General features: G+C 44.7%; 1 protein-coding gene across 1 annotated transcript in view; it reads right to left on the bottom strand.

Annotated features, from left to right (window-relative positions):
• LOC145356590 (cytoplasmic phosphatidylinositol transfer protein 1-like) overlaps nucleotides 1-17,905 on the bottom strand; it is a 348,840-nt gene that overhangs the window by 89,424 nt on the left and 241,511 nt on the right. The window contains exon 3 of the mRNA XM_080209373.1: nucleotides 17,727-17,815. Within this exon, the coding sequence (XP_080065499.1) occupies nucleotides 17,727-17,815 (89 nt within the window). The remainder of the gene's footprint in view (nucleotides 1-17,726; nucleotides 17,816-17,905) is intronic.

Genomic DNA, 17,905 nt, shown 5'->3' with positions numbered 1-17,905 from the left:
AGGCAGCCTCCACCACTTCAACGGGCAGAGAATTCCAGAGATTCACCACCCTTTGAGTGAAGAAGTTCCTCCTCAACTCCGTTCTGAACTGCCCCCCCTTTATCTTGAGGCTGTGCCCCCTAGTCCTACTGTCTTTTTTGAGCGGGAAGAGTCTTTCCACCTCTATCCTATCCATCCCATTCATCATCTTATACGTCTCAATGAGATCTCCCCTCATTCTTCTAAACTCTAACGAGTACAAGCCTAGTTTATTCAGCCTCTCCTCATAGCTCAACCCCCTCAACTCCGGTATCAGCCTAGTAAACCTCCTCTGCACTCCCTCCAAGGCCAAAATATCCTTGCGCAGGTGCGGCGCCCAAAACTGCACACAGTACTCCAGCTGCGGCCTCACCAATGCCCTATACAGCTGCAGCAAGACCTCCCTACTTTTATATTCAATCCCCCTCGCTATGAAGGCCAGCATCCCATTCGCCTTCCTGACCACCTGCTGCACCTGCAGGCTGGGTTTTTGCGACTCATGCACAAGGACCCCGAGGTCCCTCTGCACCGTCGCCTGCTGCAGTTTTTCGCCACGTAAGTAATAGTCCTTCCTACCATTCTTCCTACCAAAGTGGACCACCTCACACTTGCCAACATTAAATTCCATTTGCCATTTCCTGGCCCATTCGCCCAGCCTATCTAGGTCCTTCTGCAGACTCTCCACACCCTCCGCACAATATTGGGGTCCTTATGTAGTTGCAGTGGAGATTACACTTTTTGTGTATACTGTCATTTTTCATCTTCATCAACGCACAACTGAAATTCCAAATTTGAAAGGCTTTGAATTTCTAGATTTGTACCCACGAGATTAGTGCTCAGTTTGATTATAGCCACAAGACCTTTCATCTGTTTTCCTCCAGCTGAGTAAAGTCCAGACATGTATTTGCATTTTTCACATCACAACAGGAATTTAGATTGGCAAATGAAGGTCAAGTATATTTTCATCCTATAGTCTCTTCTCTTCCTTTACCTCAACTCACAGCCATGCCTGATGTCCTATTTTTCCTCTGCTCCATTATAACCAATCATTCCATTCGCCTCCATTCTTCAGTTATAATGCTGTGTAGCCTTTCATCTCCACTCATTTCTCTGCCCAGTTTCTTTTACAAACTTTAATTATAGCTCATTCTAGAATTTGCTTTACCAAGTATAACCCACTCAGTTTAATGACTTCAACGAAGCCTGAGGTTGACCTCATGGAGTATGAGCTTCCTAATTGAGGCCTGCCCAATCGGGGAGCCGCGCCTGTATATAAATATGGGAGTGTCAGGTCTACCGGCACTCTGGAATCTGACTTTGTACCTGAAGCACTATTAGGAGGGGAATTGAGTTTATATATCCCTTATGGAATATGGTAAAGAGAATCCAGGTCTGAGGAGTTATTTCACCCAGTGTTTTCTCATCTACCTCCAAAATTAGATATCACTTTTGATTTCCTTTCTCCAATTTCATTTCTTCTCTATTGAAGGATGTCAAGTGCTGCATGTCTAAATATACAGGAAAGCTAATGGTGTTAGAAATAAAGTGGCGTCTCTCAGACCTGACACTTGATTTTTCAAAATTCATTTATTTGATGTGAGCTTTGCTGGCTAGGCCAGCATTTATTGCCCATCCTAGTTGCTCTTGGGAAGGTGAAGCCAAGCTGTCTTGAATTGCTGCAGTCCATGAGGTGTACGTACACTCACAGTGCTGTTAGGGAGGGGGATCTAGGACTTTAACCCAGCAACAGTGAAGGAACAGCGATTTCCAAGTCAGGATAGTGAGTGACTTAGAGGATCCTTTTAAATGGTGGCAGTCCTGGGATTGGAAGATGCTGCCTAAGGAACTTTGGAGAGCTCTTGCAGTGCATTTTGTAGATGGTGCACGTGGCTATCACTGTTCGTTGATGCTGGAGGGATTGAATGTTTGTGGAAGGGATAGCAATCAAGTGAGCTGATTTGTCCTGGTTGGTATTAAGCTTCTTGAGTGTTGCTGGAGCTGCACTCTTCCAGGCAAATGGAGAATATTCCATTAGACTCCTAATTTGTGCCTGGCAGATGATGGACAGGCTTTGGGGAGACAGAAGGTGGATTACTTGCCACAGGATTCCTAGCCTTTGATCTACTTTGGTAGCCATGGTATATATATGGCTAGTCCAGTTCACTTTCTGGTCAATGGTAACTCCCAGGATATTGATAGTGGGGGATTCAGCAATGGATCATTGCCTGGCATTTGTGTGACGCTAATGTTACTTGCCCAAGCCTGGACATTGTCCAGGTCTTGTACGGTAATTACCACAATCTCATTTACAATATTCAGCAAACAGCATTCGTTACAAACCTACAATTTTTTTTGAATGTTCTGCAGGCGATAAAAGACAGGATTAAAACTGAAAATCAGTATGGCAGAACAAACTGCATACATATGACGAGACAAACTCTGAGATGAAGAAAAGGCACAAAATTACCTCAGGATCAGGAAATGATTGCTTCAGGGAAACTAACAGAACAATTTGTGTATATCAAAACTGTATCTGAGTAACACATGTCCCAAACAATCTCCAGGATCTTAAAAATAAACCAACTCAGGGGCAACATAAGAACATAAGAAATAGGAGCAGGAGTAGGCCATCCAGCCCTTCGAGCCTGCCCCGCCATTCAATAAGATCATGGCTGATCTGTCGCTGCTCAGTTCCACTTTCCCGCCCTCTCTCCATAACCCTTAATCCCCTCTCCTATCAAAAACCCATCAACCCGCATCTTAAAAATATTTAGCGAGGCAGCCTCCACCACTTCAACGGGCAGAGAATTCCAGAGATTCACCACCCTTTGAGTGAAGAAGTTCCTCCTCAACTCCGTTCTAAACCACCCCCCTTTTATCTTGAGGCTGTGCCCCCTAGTCCTACTGTCTTTTTTGAGCGGGAAGAGTCTTTCCACCTCTATCCTATCCATCCCATTCATCATCTTATACGTCTCAATGAGATCTCCCCTCATTCTTCTAAACTCTAACGAGTACAAGCCCAGTTTATTCAGCCTCTCCTCATAGCTCAACCCCCTCAACTCTGGTATCAGCCTAGTAAACCTCCTCTGCACTCCCTCCAAGGCCAAAATATCTTTGCGCAGGTGCGGCGCCCAAAAATGCACACAGTACTCCAGTTACGGCCTCACCAATGCCCTATACAGCTGCAGCAAGACCTCCCTACTTTTATATTCAATCCCCCTCGCTATGAAGGCCAGCATCCCATTCGCCTTCCTGACCACCTGCTGCACCTGCAAGCTGGGTTTTTGCGACTCATGCACAAGGACCCCGAGGTCCCTCTGCACCGTCGCCTGCTGCAGTTTTTCGCCCCGTAAGTAATAGTCCTTCCTACCATTCTTCCTACCAAAGTGGACCACCTCGCACTTGCCAACATTAAATTCCATTTGCCATTTCCTGGCCCATTCGCCCAGCCTATCTAGATCCTTCTGCAGACTCTCCACACCCTCCGCACAATTTGCCGTTCCCCCAATCTTGGTGTCATCAGCAAATTTCGACACCCTACACTCGGTTCCCTCCTCCAGATCATCTATATAAATGGTAAAAAGCTGAGGCCCCAGCACCGACCCCTGGGGCACTCCACTAGTCACCATCCGCCAATCCGAATAGCACCCGTTGACCCCCACTCTCTGCCTCCTATTTGACAACCAATCCTCTATCCACACTAACACCCTACCCCCAACTCCATGTCCCTCGACCTTCTGCAATAACCTCTTGTGAGGCACTTTGTCAAACGCCTTCTGAAAATCTAGAAAGACCACATCCACCGGCTCTCCTCTATCCACCGCCCTAGACACATCCTCATAGAACTCCAGTAAATTTGTCAGACACGACTTCCCTTTAATGAAACCGTACTGCGTCTGCTCTATCAAGCAATTCCCTTCAAGATGCCTCGCAATTTCCTCCTTAATGACAGATTCTAACATTTTACCTACCACAGACGTTAAACTAACCGGCCTATAATTCCCTGCCTTTTGCCTGGCACCCTTCTTAAACAACGGCGTAACATTAGCCGTTTTCCAATCATCCGGCACTTCCCCGGAATCCAGCGACGTTTGGAAAATAACCACCAAGGCATCCACTATCACCTCCGCCATTTCTTTCAGAACCAACATTGTGACACATGTACGCTCTTGAGTTTTAGATGGAGTTTGTCATTGCTGGTACACTGAATTCCCTATTTAAGCCACTGAGGATACGAGGGAAAGCGAATTGAACACAATATCAAAAGGTGCGTCTCACTATTTGTGAGGATGTAAGAATAGCGCTGGCAGATCATTGATCTGCCAGCAAATTACTTTCCTACAACAAAAATGTGTGCAATCCAGGAAACAAAGAACAAAGGTTTGGCAGGAATGGATGGGGTCGGGAGGTGCGGGTGCGAGGTAACTAAATAACAGACAAAAAATGGAGCCAAAAATCAAGTGAAATCATGCATTAAAGATTTGGTTACAACTTGATGTTGATTGTGACTGAGATTTGTGCACAAACCTACATGGAACTATTTACAATTATTTTCCAAATTAACTATGAAAACACTATAGTGCTACAAAGCCATGATTAAAAGTCTGACTGTTTTAAATACTAATAAGAAAATAAGTTGCATTTTTGAAGAGTCCAACAGCTCTGCCTTAGATCAATGAAAATTGACTATGAGATAATATTCTCAGGTCAAGCTAATCAAAACAAACGCATCTTTGAATGATGAATTTCTTCAGATTTGCTCCATTAATGCATGCTCTGTGTAGCTGTAGGTGTTACATCAAAGAAAGAAAAGGATGGAATCTTAAACCAACTTAGCATTTGGTTCTCAATGTTACACCTGGTAACTGTAGCTTAGTAACTGTGACAGTCTGTTTTATCAGCTCAGTATGAAGTGTTCTGTTTCTGCAATAATTTGCATGGCAATTATACTAAGACAGATATTGCAAGGTTCATGCAAAATGCATTTCTGCAACACCATTACATGTACCAAACAAGGCAATATATTTTAACACAACATACGTTTTATATGTGTAGGACAGACTGCCATAATGGATGTGCAGCATATGTCAGATCAGGATATAAGGATTGAATGGGAAAGGCATTTCAGCCCATTCAGTGCATCATGTTGTTTAGGTCAGTCACATTGTTTTCTGTGACTCTCTACGTTGGACCACAGCCCAGATTTTAATAAGGATCCACTCAACGGGTTTCTGTTTTAATTTCTTCTTTTTGTTCTCCTCTTCTAAGGAGAGTGAGTCATTCTAGGATATGCTTCTACAGTAGCCCTCCAGTGCCTTGTCCAAGCTGCCATCGTTTATTCTGTGCCAAAGAGACAATGAGCTGCAAGGAGTTTTTTTTAGACCCACACTGGAAACAGCTGAATTTGCACACACAGTTGCAAGAGCAAGATGGCTAACAATCCAGCAGCACTGCATAGTGATATGGAACTGAGTTGTGAGATACAGATCTATGCTTCGAAGTTTACAATCATAGCTCTGGTTTCAATAGAAAGACACCTGCGTACAAAAGGGGGCCTTAGGAAAGCAATTTTTCCCAGGTCACTTTACAGAGATGGCTCAGGATCTTTTTGTAAGCAACCTGATAGAAGTCCATGGACTGTTAATGGTGGTGGCAGTGGCCTCTATAATGTACTGAGAAAGTAGAATATAAATAAAGGGTTAACTTGGAAAATATGGGTTAGGATGACTTAATAGGGATCAGAGAGGGTAGCTCGAATAAAGTGAAGGCATACAAAGAGTGGAATGCTCGAGAAAGAAAGCTAAAACCACATAAGTGATTTAATTGTAGGCGTAACATTGTAAAGAACTATTGGGTAAACAAGGTAGGAAATCCATTGTATTGGTGAATATGATTAGATCTGTACAGAATTGAATATACTTGTTTGATTAGATCTGTATAAAAGACGGCTGTAACAGAACAACTTTAAGTATATCCTTCTGATCACTCCCAATGGCTATTGTAAGCACAAAATAAAATAATATTGTGTGGATTTGCTGTGATGTAGACCGTTCTTTAAAATTTTCTTTAACAGTGTTGCACTCTCAGGACACAAGAACATGGAGTTGTAGCATGTGGGTTTAGCTGAAACAATGCAGGTTTATTGAATAACTGATAACTCTACAAAGGCTTGACCTGGACTGAGGCAAAAACCCATGAAGCAGCCGATAATGTCACAGACTATGCATGTGTCTAGTCTCTTAAAGTGATTGCGCAACAACACAACAATAACCCCAAATATATAACAGTCTCACCTGCCAATTCAGGGGGAGAGGTGGAAAAGCAGAAGGAGAGTTGGGAAGGGTGTTAGCAACAGGAATAGGGGTCAGTCGCATCTTCCTCCTCAATGCCAGGTTCTTTGATCAGGCACTTTGAACAAAGGACCATCACTCAGAACCTGCAAGCAATCTTGCATGTGTTTACTTGTCCTGCTCACCACACAGTGAGCCCCCTGCCTGCAGCTGGGTTAATACCAGTGGTAGCAGGACATGACCCTTCAGGATGCATTGACTGCCTACTTAAGGGCCTCAGGTGGCAACAGTAGGGAAGGATGTCCAAGGGATTACCTGCCACAGACTTAATCGTGGTGGAGGCAGGAAGGTGGTGGATGGGTCCATACTCAATATCCTCCTGCCTGATAAAATGCCCCACCACCAAACTCAACACAGGTGAGAACATTAGATTCAGGCAATTTTTCTAACCTCTTAGATATGAAGGTAATCTACCAAAATTTGGCGAAGTTTTGGTTCCAGCAAGAAAAATGGAGTGAATCACACCAACGGCTCTGGTGTAATTTATGACCGAATCTTGAGCCTCATTGAAATAAGTTTTTATGGCCATGAGAATTACGTTGCAACCGCAGTGGCCTCTGCCCGATTTGCTCACTATGGCTCAACGTAATTGCTCCAATCACTCAGGAATTGCTTATACGTGGCTCCCCAGCAATCCTCAGCACTTGTTCCACATCTATTGCAGAGGATAGCTGCCAGGAAGCCCTCACTGCATCTCTCAGAGGGAATCCTCACCAGACTACTTGATGGAATGTAGCAGAGTTGGGGTGCACTCTACCCTTGGTCCAGGAGAAGATCTCCCACCGAAGTCACCACCCCCGCCTGGGATGCATAGCAGTCCTGGTGAGTGCAAGCTCGCTGCAGAAGAGAACAGGGCAGCAGTGCTGCAAGGAGATGAATGATCTTTTGTGCCCAGCCAGGGTAAGTGAGCCTCATACAGACATTTTCTGGGCCCCCACGAAATGCCTCCCACCTTCACTTTCATCTCTCACCCAGTTACTTTGGCCTTTGCCAACACCTGTATGGAGGCTCTCCTTCCCCTCTCCCAATTACCATGCTCCCACCTACTCAATGCTATGCTCCTCACACTCCAGATCCCATTCAAGACCCATGTGTGCCACATCTCATCACCAACTTAAATGTCAACGTTCCAACAAGGATGAGCAAGCAGCCAGAATAATGCTCAGAACCTTCATGCTGTTTGAAGAGAGAGCCCTTGAGCTGGTCAGGAGGAGGAAGAGCATGCCTATGCTAATGGTGAAGTGGAGACATGCTGTCATTCCTCAAGTCCCAAGTGAATAATTAATGTTGCTTCCTTTATCTCCTGAAATGCACTAATGCCATCTCCTTTCTTTTGTGGGCAAAGCAGCCCAACAGGTTAGACATCCTTACTGCCCCTGGACCTGAGCAGCTCCAAGGGACACTTTTTGGACACCATTGTTGAAGAGGGGTCACAGCTGTCACCCAAACCTGACATCAGCGCAGTTACTCATACCTCCATGTAATCACTGAGTAGGCAATCACTCACTGGTAGGCATCTCAGAGCTAGAGATCCACAGTAGGTGGAGGCAGGGATGTGCCAGGGAACCAGTAGTTGGAGTGATCTCGAAAGACTCTGTTGGGCTCCTGCCTGATGATTTGGCCTAGGCCTGATCATCCCAGAGCTGCTGGACCCGCAAAGGCAGAGCCTTGAGCCTCAGCAGGAGCTGACAGCATCCCTCCTTGGGCAGCAAGGCTGACTGGAGGAGTCCCATCGTCTTATGTCCGAGGAAATGGTGCCGTCACTTCAGCACACCAAGGTAAATACCGCAAAGTTGGTGTTTGCAGTGGAGGCCTTGGTGCAGGACATGTCTGCACCATGGTTCAGCTCATGACCTCTATGTTTGAGGGTTTCAACTGCATGGCACAGGCACTGTGGGAACCCACAACTGTCAGCACTAGTAGACTGTAGGGCTTTTGGACCTCACTCCAGGTGCCCAGTTTTTCCATGGAGGACCACAGGGCCCATCAAGCATCCAAAGGGATGAGGTTTGCCTGGTGCTTAGTCTGGAGCCTTCCACCCAGGAGCCCCTGGGGGTGACCAGCCTACAGAGTCCCCACATCCTGTGAGTGACATACCTCCAGCCCCACACATTGATGAGGGCACTACTGCAAAACCTGGAAATCCAGGACAATTGAAATTGTAATTCTATGTCTCCATATATCTGCCCAAAAGCAGTCAGGACACTCAAGGTCCAAGCTTCCCAGCGAATGCCTGCCAAGGTGATCTCAGGTAACAGGGTGGAAAGCCAGCAGGCCTCCTCGGCCCAAGCTGCAGATCCTGAGGAAGTACCTAGATGTAGTGGGAGGGTGAGGAAGATTAAGAGATAGGCACCTAGTGGCATGGGTAAAAGGAGGTGCTAGTGGAGAGAGATCCCCACTGTATATAATGACAAATAATAAAACAGTCTGTTTAGTCACAGAGCCTCCACCCTGTCACTCCATGCTGCCAAACTTGGTGGATCCACATATACACTTTGCATTTCATTCCTGTGGAGTATGAGAATGGCTGTGCTATGTCTGTCCCAGACTGAAAACAGAGTAAAGAAGACCTGCAGCAGGCAACCTCACTCCCAACTCCTGGTATTTCCTGAGATCCATTCATGGAGGAGCAAATCACCCCACCCCCCTATCACCCATCCATCCTGAACAGTTCAATTTTGCATCTCATCACCTGAGCGGGAGAGGCCAAAGGGTTGTTGAGATGCTAATTCCCTGCCTACCTTAGGTGTCAGATGGAAGTGAAAACCTGGAGGGCCTGCAGTGCCTTAGACTATTACTCCAGTTTTGATGAGCCCCATGATGTGCCCATTCATTGGCATGGCACATGCGGCTCTCTGGTAGGCAGGAGTCAGACATAGCACGTGGAGTGTGAGAGAAGCCTTGCTTTGTCCTCACTGCAAATCATCATCATTCTCCTGCTGATTCAGGCTAATGACTGCAGCCTCCTGCCATTGAAATGGTGCAACCAAACAGTAAGATAATGTTACATCATTACTCCACCCTTACATCCATTGCAGGAAACATCAGCAACTGCTGCTCCCACTCATCCCCAAAAGAAGAGGCAGTAAGGACATCCCTTGCTTGACAGCCAATTCTGGCCCTGTCTACTTTCCAGTATTCTACCTCCTCAGCATCATCAGACCCACAACCTTCCTCAACATCCTCAAGTTGGACATTGAGGGAGAGGAATCCCTTGCAGTTGCTGAATGGTGCTACATGCTGCCATGCTGACTTAAGAGACACCTGGGTGAAGTCTATCACATCTTGCACCTGAGGCGTCCCTGCTGGGTGGGCAAAGGCCATGCCCTGGTGTCCTGGCCCAGTAAAAGTTGATAAACATGTCAGCACGGGCATAAAGGGCATCTGTTACCTCCCTAATCCATCTGTGAATGGCAGACTGAGAGATGCCACAGATGTCCCCTGTGCTGGCCTGGGATGAACCGCTGGCATCAAAACTCAGAGCGGCTGTAACTTTAAGGGCCACAGGCTTTGGGGGTCCTTCCTTTCCATGCAGTGTCAGCTCATGCATTATGTGGCAGACATGGTCCACTGTCCGCTGCAACTCGGAGAACTGAAGGTAGGAACATTGATGCCAGTAGATTCTGTGCTGCCACTGTCTCCGACGTTCCTGCTCCATGTGTGGTCTTGCTTCCTGAACAGTTGCAGGCTACTGGTCTTGGCCATGCGCAACTACACATCGCTGTCTCTACTGCTGGTAAATCTCGATAAATAGAAAGGCCAACTCAACAGGATCCATGATTTTTATGAATCATGCACTGAAAGAGTAAGAACACTATCGTGAGTGTTCAGAAGTCATCACAGAGCCCTGACCCTCATTGGTCCATGCATCTGTGATTTCTACCCCTGTGTGCCCTGTTACCTATGTGAATTTCTGCTCTCCCTTGCAACACCTGCCCTAACAGTACAAACACATTCCTACATTGTTTTTCCTGTACTCCAACAGGATGAATCGTGTTGAGCCTCTGTTGTCTCATGACAACTGACCTGCACATTCTGCATTTTCCCCTCCCCCCACTAAACAATATAAGCCCCAACCCTGCATTGCACTAAAGTGCATTAGACAGGATGCATGACAACAAGGTCTCCATCCCGATGGAGCATCTCAAAAATGGTGTCAAACATGATATTGAACAGAGGGAGTGATGTCAGATTTCATCCTTCAACTTGTCAGGGGGTTCTCCTAAGTGCAAGCTATGCACTGCTAAGGCTTGCATTAAAAGACGTATCTACATTTTTGAGGCTTGGTGTTCCAAAGGGTTAACCGTTGTCCCCAGACTGTGCAGCAAGATCTAGCTCTGGATATTAAAATGGCATGCTGGCCTCCGCCAACACTCATCTGTTAGTTGCTTTGGCAATACATTAATTTTGACAAGACACAGCTGATTTTTGAGAGGTATGCAATTAGCTTTTCAAGCAATTCCCTCGATGGCAGCCTCATTCTTAGGGGTCTTCAATCCTGTACAGTTTGATAGCCTTGCATCAGAACAATTAATGCACTCTCACTTCTGGACCTGAGAATCACAGTTTGCAGAGAAGTAAATTTAAACTTCCTTTCCAGTAATTCCCTCTGGCCTCGCACCATTGGCTGAGTGAGGGTTGTAGGTTTCACCGCATTCAGCCTCCTCTAAGTGAGAGGGTCTTTGTGCCTCATGAGACAAGGTAGCTCTCCATCACTGATACCCCACACTGCCCTTGCAACCTGGCCTTTCCCAAAGCAGGACCCCAGATTCTCACAGTTGCACCAAGCACTGCCCCGCTGCTGTGGCTATCTCCCACCCAGCTTGCAGCTCCAACAAGCAAGGGCACCCACTCAGCTACTGTTTGAACAGTAGCCCAGCCTGGAGGAACTGGGAAACGAAGCCTGCTTCACAGCCAGTGCATCCCCTTGGAGCAAGGGGTGATCTGAAATGATGGGAAGATAAGGCCTCTGAGCAATCCACATACACACCTCCCCCCCAACACCAACCTCCTTTCCCTGGGGGCAGAAGTGACCCTCACTCCAGGCCTTGAACTGCATACGTGTGCAGCCATAGCATTCTGACTGGTACACTTGCATGTTGGACTGCTTGGGAAGTAATGGTCGCCTGAGCACTCACCTCTGCGATCCTACTTGGAGGTGATGGTGCCAGGTTCATGCCTATATAGACTTGTTATAAATGGCCAGCTAAATATTTGGTGCGGGCTCAATAACCACCGTAAATGCTTGCTGATGATATCCTGATGCATTTGATTTAGATTCTTCCCTGATTGGAAATTGTGATCTCACTGGCACGAATCTCGCTTTTCCGAACTCTTCTCACTTTGAACCTAAGCTGCCATTCCTGCAGACAGTGAACACCGGGCTCAAGATCCCACCCAAAATGTCTATATATTGTAAATGATAATCCCTTGAATTCAGTGATATTCTGTTGTCAACCTCAATAACTACTCCAAACGTTGCTCCTCCAAGATCTCATCAACATTTAAAGTAAAAATTGCATTAAAAATTAATAGAGGTATTAGAAAGACTGGCAGTACTTAAATTTGGTAAATCATTAGGATGGGATGGAATGCATCCAAGGATGCTGAGGGAATTAAAATTGGAAATTGTGGAGGTCATAATCTTCCAATTGTCCTTGTATATTGGGTTGGTGCCAGAAGACTAGAGAATTGCAAACTCTACTTGTTCAAAAAAGGGGCTAAACCCAGCAACTTCAGGCCAATCAATTTAATCTTGTGGTCAGAAAGCTTGGATTAATTACGGAAAGTCAGCACAGATATGTTAAGGAAAATGCTGTTCAACTAACCTGATTGAGTTATTTTGACGAGGCAACAGAGAGGATTGATGAGGGCTTGGGGCCAAGGCAACAGGATGCATAGTCATCAATGGTGCAGCAATTAAAATTGGGGATTCGCTTGAGGCCAGAAATAGGGAGCACTGATATCTTGGAGGGTTGAGGGGCTGGAGCAATTACAGAGATAGGGAGGGATGAGGCCATGGAGAGGTTTAAAAATGAGGATGAGAATTTTAAAATCAAGGCATTGCTGGAACAGGAGACAATGTACGTCAGTAAGCATGGGGTAATAGGGAAACAGGACTTCCCACATTTTCCTTAAAGCAAGGATAGTAGAGTTTTGGATGGCCTCGAGTTTACGGAGAGTAGATTATGGGAGATCAGCCAGGCGTGTGTTGCAATGTTCCCATCTTGAGGTGATTAAGAACACAAGTGAAGGTTCAACCACAGATGAGCTGTGAAAGAGACTCATTTGGGGCAATGTTATGAAAGTGGAAATAGGCAATCTTAGTGATGGCAAAAAAATGAAGTCGAAAGCTCATCTTAGTATCAAATGTTACACCAAGGTTGCGAACAGACTGGCTTAATTTCAGACTGTTGCCAAGGAGAGGGATGAAGTCAGGAACTATGGAACAGAATTTGGAACAGAGACTGAAAACAACAGCAACTTCTCAATATTTAATTGGAGGACATTTCTGTTCATTTGTACTGTACGTCAGGTAAGCAGTCTTACGACCTAACAATAGCGGGGGAGTCGAGAGTGGCGATTATAAATCTTAGTTACACAACACTGAATATCCAATTACCTCAGAGACTCTTGAATACAACACTAAAAGTCATTGAGGTGTATCATACATCTTCTGATGGCACAATGTTGGAAAATGTAATTCTTCATATCATGAGCTAATCACTGCATTTGCCATGTGATGCTGTATGTTATTTAATGCCAATTTCCATTGGGGCCATATTTAGCATATTTTAGTGTTATTCCTCCCCACACCCTTTGGTGCCAGAATCTGATGTAGTGTTGTGCTATCATAACACTTGGTTCAGTTTCCTATGTATATGCAGCAAACAGGGCAGCAATTGTTCAATCTTTCTTATTTGTATGGTAACCTTGCAATATACTTTCATTCTGATGTGCTTTCTAAAACACAATGAAATGTATGCATTTGAAAGATGGATGTAAAATGAAGAATTTTAGAAACCTAAAGCTGGCATAGCACTGTTTGCTGACTTTCCCAGGCTCTGTTTAAAATATCTGGTCCTTTGCCCATATGCCTGCTCCTCTCCCAGTTATTTATATTCTTTGTTTGTGTATCTGATCTCTCTCAGGTATTCATTCCCTTTGCCAGCCTTTTAATTTTATTTTTAACCATCTATTTGCTTCATGACTACTTTGTCCCTTTCTTAGCTATCTTTAATTGGAGTTTCTCACTTTTTATTAAATATTCTGCTTTTTTATTCTTACAATTGAAGTGAGTAACTTCAGATGCTTCCCCATATTAAACTCCATATGCCATCTTGTTGCCCACTTACCTGATCTGTCTATATCTCTTTGCAGCCTCTCTGTGTCCTCCCCACAGCTTATCATTCTGCTTAGCTTGCTATCATCAGCAAACATAGATACATTACACTCTGTCTCTTCATCTAAGTCATTAATCTAGATTGTTATTAGCTGAGGCTCCAGCACTGATCCTTGTGACACTCCAATATTCACTGTCTTCCAACTTGAAAAAGCCCTGTTTATGCCCAGACAGTGTTTTTAGTCCATTGATCAAACCTTTATTCATGCTAATATATTACTCTCGATTCCTTATTTTGCTGAATAACTTTTGGTATGGCAATTTATCAAATGCATTTTGGAAATCCAGGAATGCCACATCCACTGGTTTCCCTTTATCTGCCCTAGTACATTCATAAAACATTCAATTAATTTGTCAAGCAGCATTTCCCTTTAGTTAAACCAAGTTGACTTGTTGTAATCATACTATGCTTTTCTCAGTGCATTGTTAAGACTTCCTTCATAATAGATTCCATCATTTTCCCAACTACTGATGTTCGGCTAACTGGCCTGTAGTTCAATGTTTCTCTTTCCTTCCTTTCTTGAAAACTGGTGCAATGTTTCCCAACTTCCAATCTATTGGGAACATTCCTGAGTCCAAGAAATTTAGGAAAATCATAGCCTGCATATTCACCATATCTGCAGCTATCTCTTTCAGAGCTCTAGGGGGTAGGCCCTCAGTTCCTGTGGATTTTTCAGATTTTAGTCCTTAAATTCCTCCAATACTTCATCTCTCTGGAATTAATTTCCCTAATTTCCTCACTCTATTTAGCCTCTAAGTTATTGTCTATTTCTGGTATCCACTATGAAGAGAGACACATTGTGTGTGATCTTACTGCCCTGCTGCGCCGGTTGACTGGTACAGTGAGATGAGAGGATAGTATGCAAGGCTGAAAATCCAGTTTGCATCCTGATGCTGAACACCAGCTTCCTGACCCTGTTCTGCTGGTGGGTTGGGAAGTCAATTTAAATTTTAATGTCATTACTAGCATGACATTAATGGGGCCGCCATGGTTGTTTCCAGCCTCCTGGAATATTTCTGTCATCATTCATGGTCCCCACCAATGCAGACCAGATGTGATGGCCATATCAGGGGGATCGGAGGCTATTGAAGCTCCTGGCTGGTCAGGAGATGCCAGACAGTGCCCATCGGGCATCGCCAGTCCAACAGTGCCCACCAGGCACCATAAAAATGGCAGGGTAGTGCCAAAGGAATGGGACCTGAGTATGGGTGGGGCAATTATGGGGGTGGAAAGCAAAGAGGGGGAGGGGCTCTGCGAGGAGGCAGAGGCAAAGTGGTGAGTTTTGGGGAGGAGGGACTGCAAAGGGGAATTGATCGGGAGATGGGGGGATCGGCAAAAAGGGATCAGCAAAGTGGAGTGTGGGGTGGGGGGCGGTGGGGGGTGGAAGACGATCAACAAAATGGGATTGTGTGTCCCAGGGAGGTATGTGGCAGGTTGATCAGCAAAGGACAGGGAGGGAGGGTCATAGAAGGAGTCATGATGGGGGACCAGTCGGGAGGGTTCTGATGACCCACTGTTGGCGACTTGTGTTGCCATGGGGGGATTACACTGCTTCTGATGATGGCGGGGGGTGTTGGTTGGCAGGGGATCTCCCAGTGCACCTGTGTGATTGCGCTGCCTACCAATGTGAATCTCCAGGCTGCCAAATATATTGACAGAGTGTGGGGATATTGTATCTCGCTGAACAAAATGGAGTTTTCAGACTTTAAAGGCACTTATTTTGGGAAGATTGTGCCCATAATATTTATTCAATGTCTTCATTTCTTCATTCATCACGATCATTTTTCTTGTCTTTGCTTCTAAGGAGCCAATGTTTTCTTGAGCAGCTTTCTCCCTTTTTATATGTTTAGAAAACTCTTGTAATCTGTTTTTATACTTCTCACATTCAATTTTTCTCTTTTTATCAACTTTCATCAACTTTTTGGTGGCTCTATGCTGCTTTCTAAAACAGTTCTAATTCTCAGACTTGCTAACTGTTTTTGCAACATTGTAAGCCTTTTATTTTAATCTAGTACTGTTCTTAACTTCCTGAGTGAGCCACAGATGGGCTTTTCTCGAGTTTTTGTTCTTCAGTGGAATCCGACCACCTACGGACTGTAATGACCTCCGAATCCCCTGGCGTGGCCATCAGGCCTGGTCTCCGCTGGTGGAGACCAGCAATGATTTTTACTGGTGTGAGGTCATGCCAGTGAGGAGGGAAGAGTCCAAGAAAGCATAAGATGCCATACCGGATGCGCTAATAGGACTGAAATTAAGACAATCCAATGCAAATTGGCTTTGTGCCCTTTTTAGGAATTAATGGATTTTTGGCCTCACAGGAAATCTTATGCTGCACCAGTAAGATCGCACACCAGATCTTTTCTCATAAATGTCTTTCATGTCATTCCTTTATATAATGGCACCTCTATCTCCTTTGTCATCCTGTCTTTCTGAAATATCGTGTACCCTGAAATGTTTATTTCCCAACCTTGATTATATTATCCAATCCCAACCCCCACCCTATCCCCTTGATCATACCACAATCCTGCCTAGGTCCTATTCCCATCACCCCACACATTTACCCTGCTAATCCCCCTAAACGATAGGGCAGCATGGTGGCACAGTAGTTAGCACTGCTGTCTCACAGCACCAGGGGCCTGGGTTCAATTCCAGCCTTGTCTGTGTGGAGTTTGCACATTCTCCCTGTGTCTGCATGGATTTCCTCTGGGTGCTCTGGTTTCCTCCCACATTTCAAAGATGTGCGGGTTAGGTTGATTGGTCATGCTAAATTGACCCTAGAGTAAGGAGGATCAGCAGGGTAAATATGTGGTGTTACTGGAATAGGACCTGGGTGGGATTTTGATTGGTGCAGACTCAATGGGCCGAATGGCCTCCTTCTGCACTTTAGGGATTTTATGAAGAAAGATATGCTGGTACTGGAGGAGGTGCAGAGGAGATTCACAGGGCTGATTCTGAAGTTGAGAGGATTGGCTTATGAGGAGAAATTGAGTAGATTGGGACTATACTTATTGGAATTTAGGAAAATGAATGGGGGATCTTACAGGAACATATAAAATTATGAAGGAAATAGATAAGATAGAAGTAGGGAGGTTGTTTCCACTGGCAGATGAAACCAGAACTAGGGGGCATAGCCTCAAAATAAGGGGGTGCAGATTTAGAACTGAGTTGAGAAACTATTTCACCCAAAGGATTGTGAATCTGTGGAATGCCATACCAATGAAGCAGTTGAGGCTACTTCGTTGTATGTTTTTAGGGCAAAGATAGACAGATAGATTTTTGAACAGTAAGGGAATTAAGGGTAATGGTGAGTGGGCAGGTAAGTGGAGCTGAGTCCACAAAAACATCTTATTGAATGGCAGAGCAGGTTTGAGGAGTGAATTGGCCTATTCTTGCTCCTAGTTCTTATTGTGATTGGTTCTAAATAGTTTATCGCTACCTCATTGAAGATGATTTATGCATCAGATAAACCTTTCATTTCAACTTTTATTTCTATTCCATGCAATGAATTTATTTGCTGATTTAAATTTTGGTTAAACTCGCTGTCCTTTCCTGTCGCAGTCAGCTTGCCCTTAACTCAATCCTTTTGTTTGGATTTTTAAGTTTCCTTTCACCCAAACCCTCTCCCCCTCTCTGTTTTCTCCAATTTTCAAATGCTCTCCAGGCAGTGTTTGGGAAACGTTAACTAGGTTTCTCTCTGTATAGATGCTGCCAGACATGCTGAGTACTTCCTGCAATTGCTGTTTGATTTTGGGTTTCCAGCATCTGGAGTATTTTGCTTTTACTTTATTAAGGAAGATGAAGTCTACATGTGCTCCTCAGGTAGAAATATGACATATAGGTATTTAAAATTGATAAAATTGTTGATGTCATGAAAATAACCTCACTCTTCAAGGAAAAATCTTCTGCTACATTGCATAGTAAAAATCAAATATTAAATAATTGCGCTAAATCTTACCTGTGATTGTGTATGGATAATAATTCCAGGCCTTTTCAGTGACGTAAAAGATCCTTGGAACCACAGCCCTAGCCCAGCTAGGTAGTTTGCTGTAAATGAAGCAAGAATAGTTGGAAAAATGAATATGAATGGAATATATTTCAAAGACCCAAAATCAAAAACATCCAACTAACTAGCAT

Source organism: Carcharhinus amblyrhynchos, chromosome 21, assembly GCF_965287045.1.
Source record: "Carcharhinus amblyrhynchos chromosome 21, sCarAmb.v2.hapA, whole genome shotgun sequence".
Taxonomy (NCBI): Eukaryota; Metazoa; Chordata; class Chondrichthyes; order Carcharhiniformes; family Carcharhinidae; genus Carcharhinus; species Carcharhinus amblyrhynchos.
The sequence above is the reverse complement of the archived record's forward strand: the minus strand, read 5'-3'. Positions and strand labels throughout refer to the sequence as shown.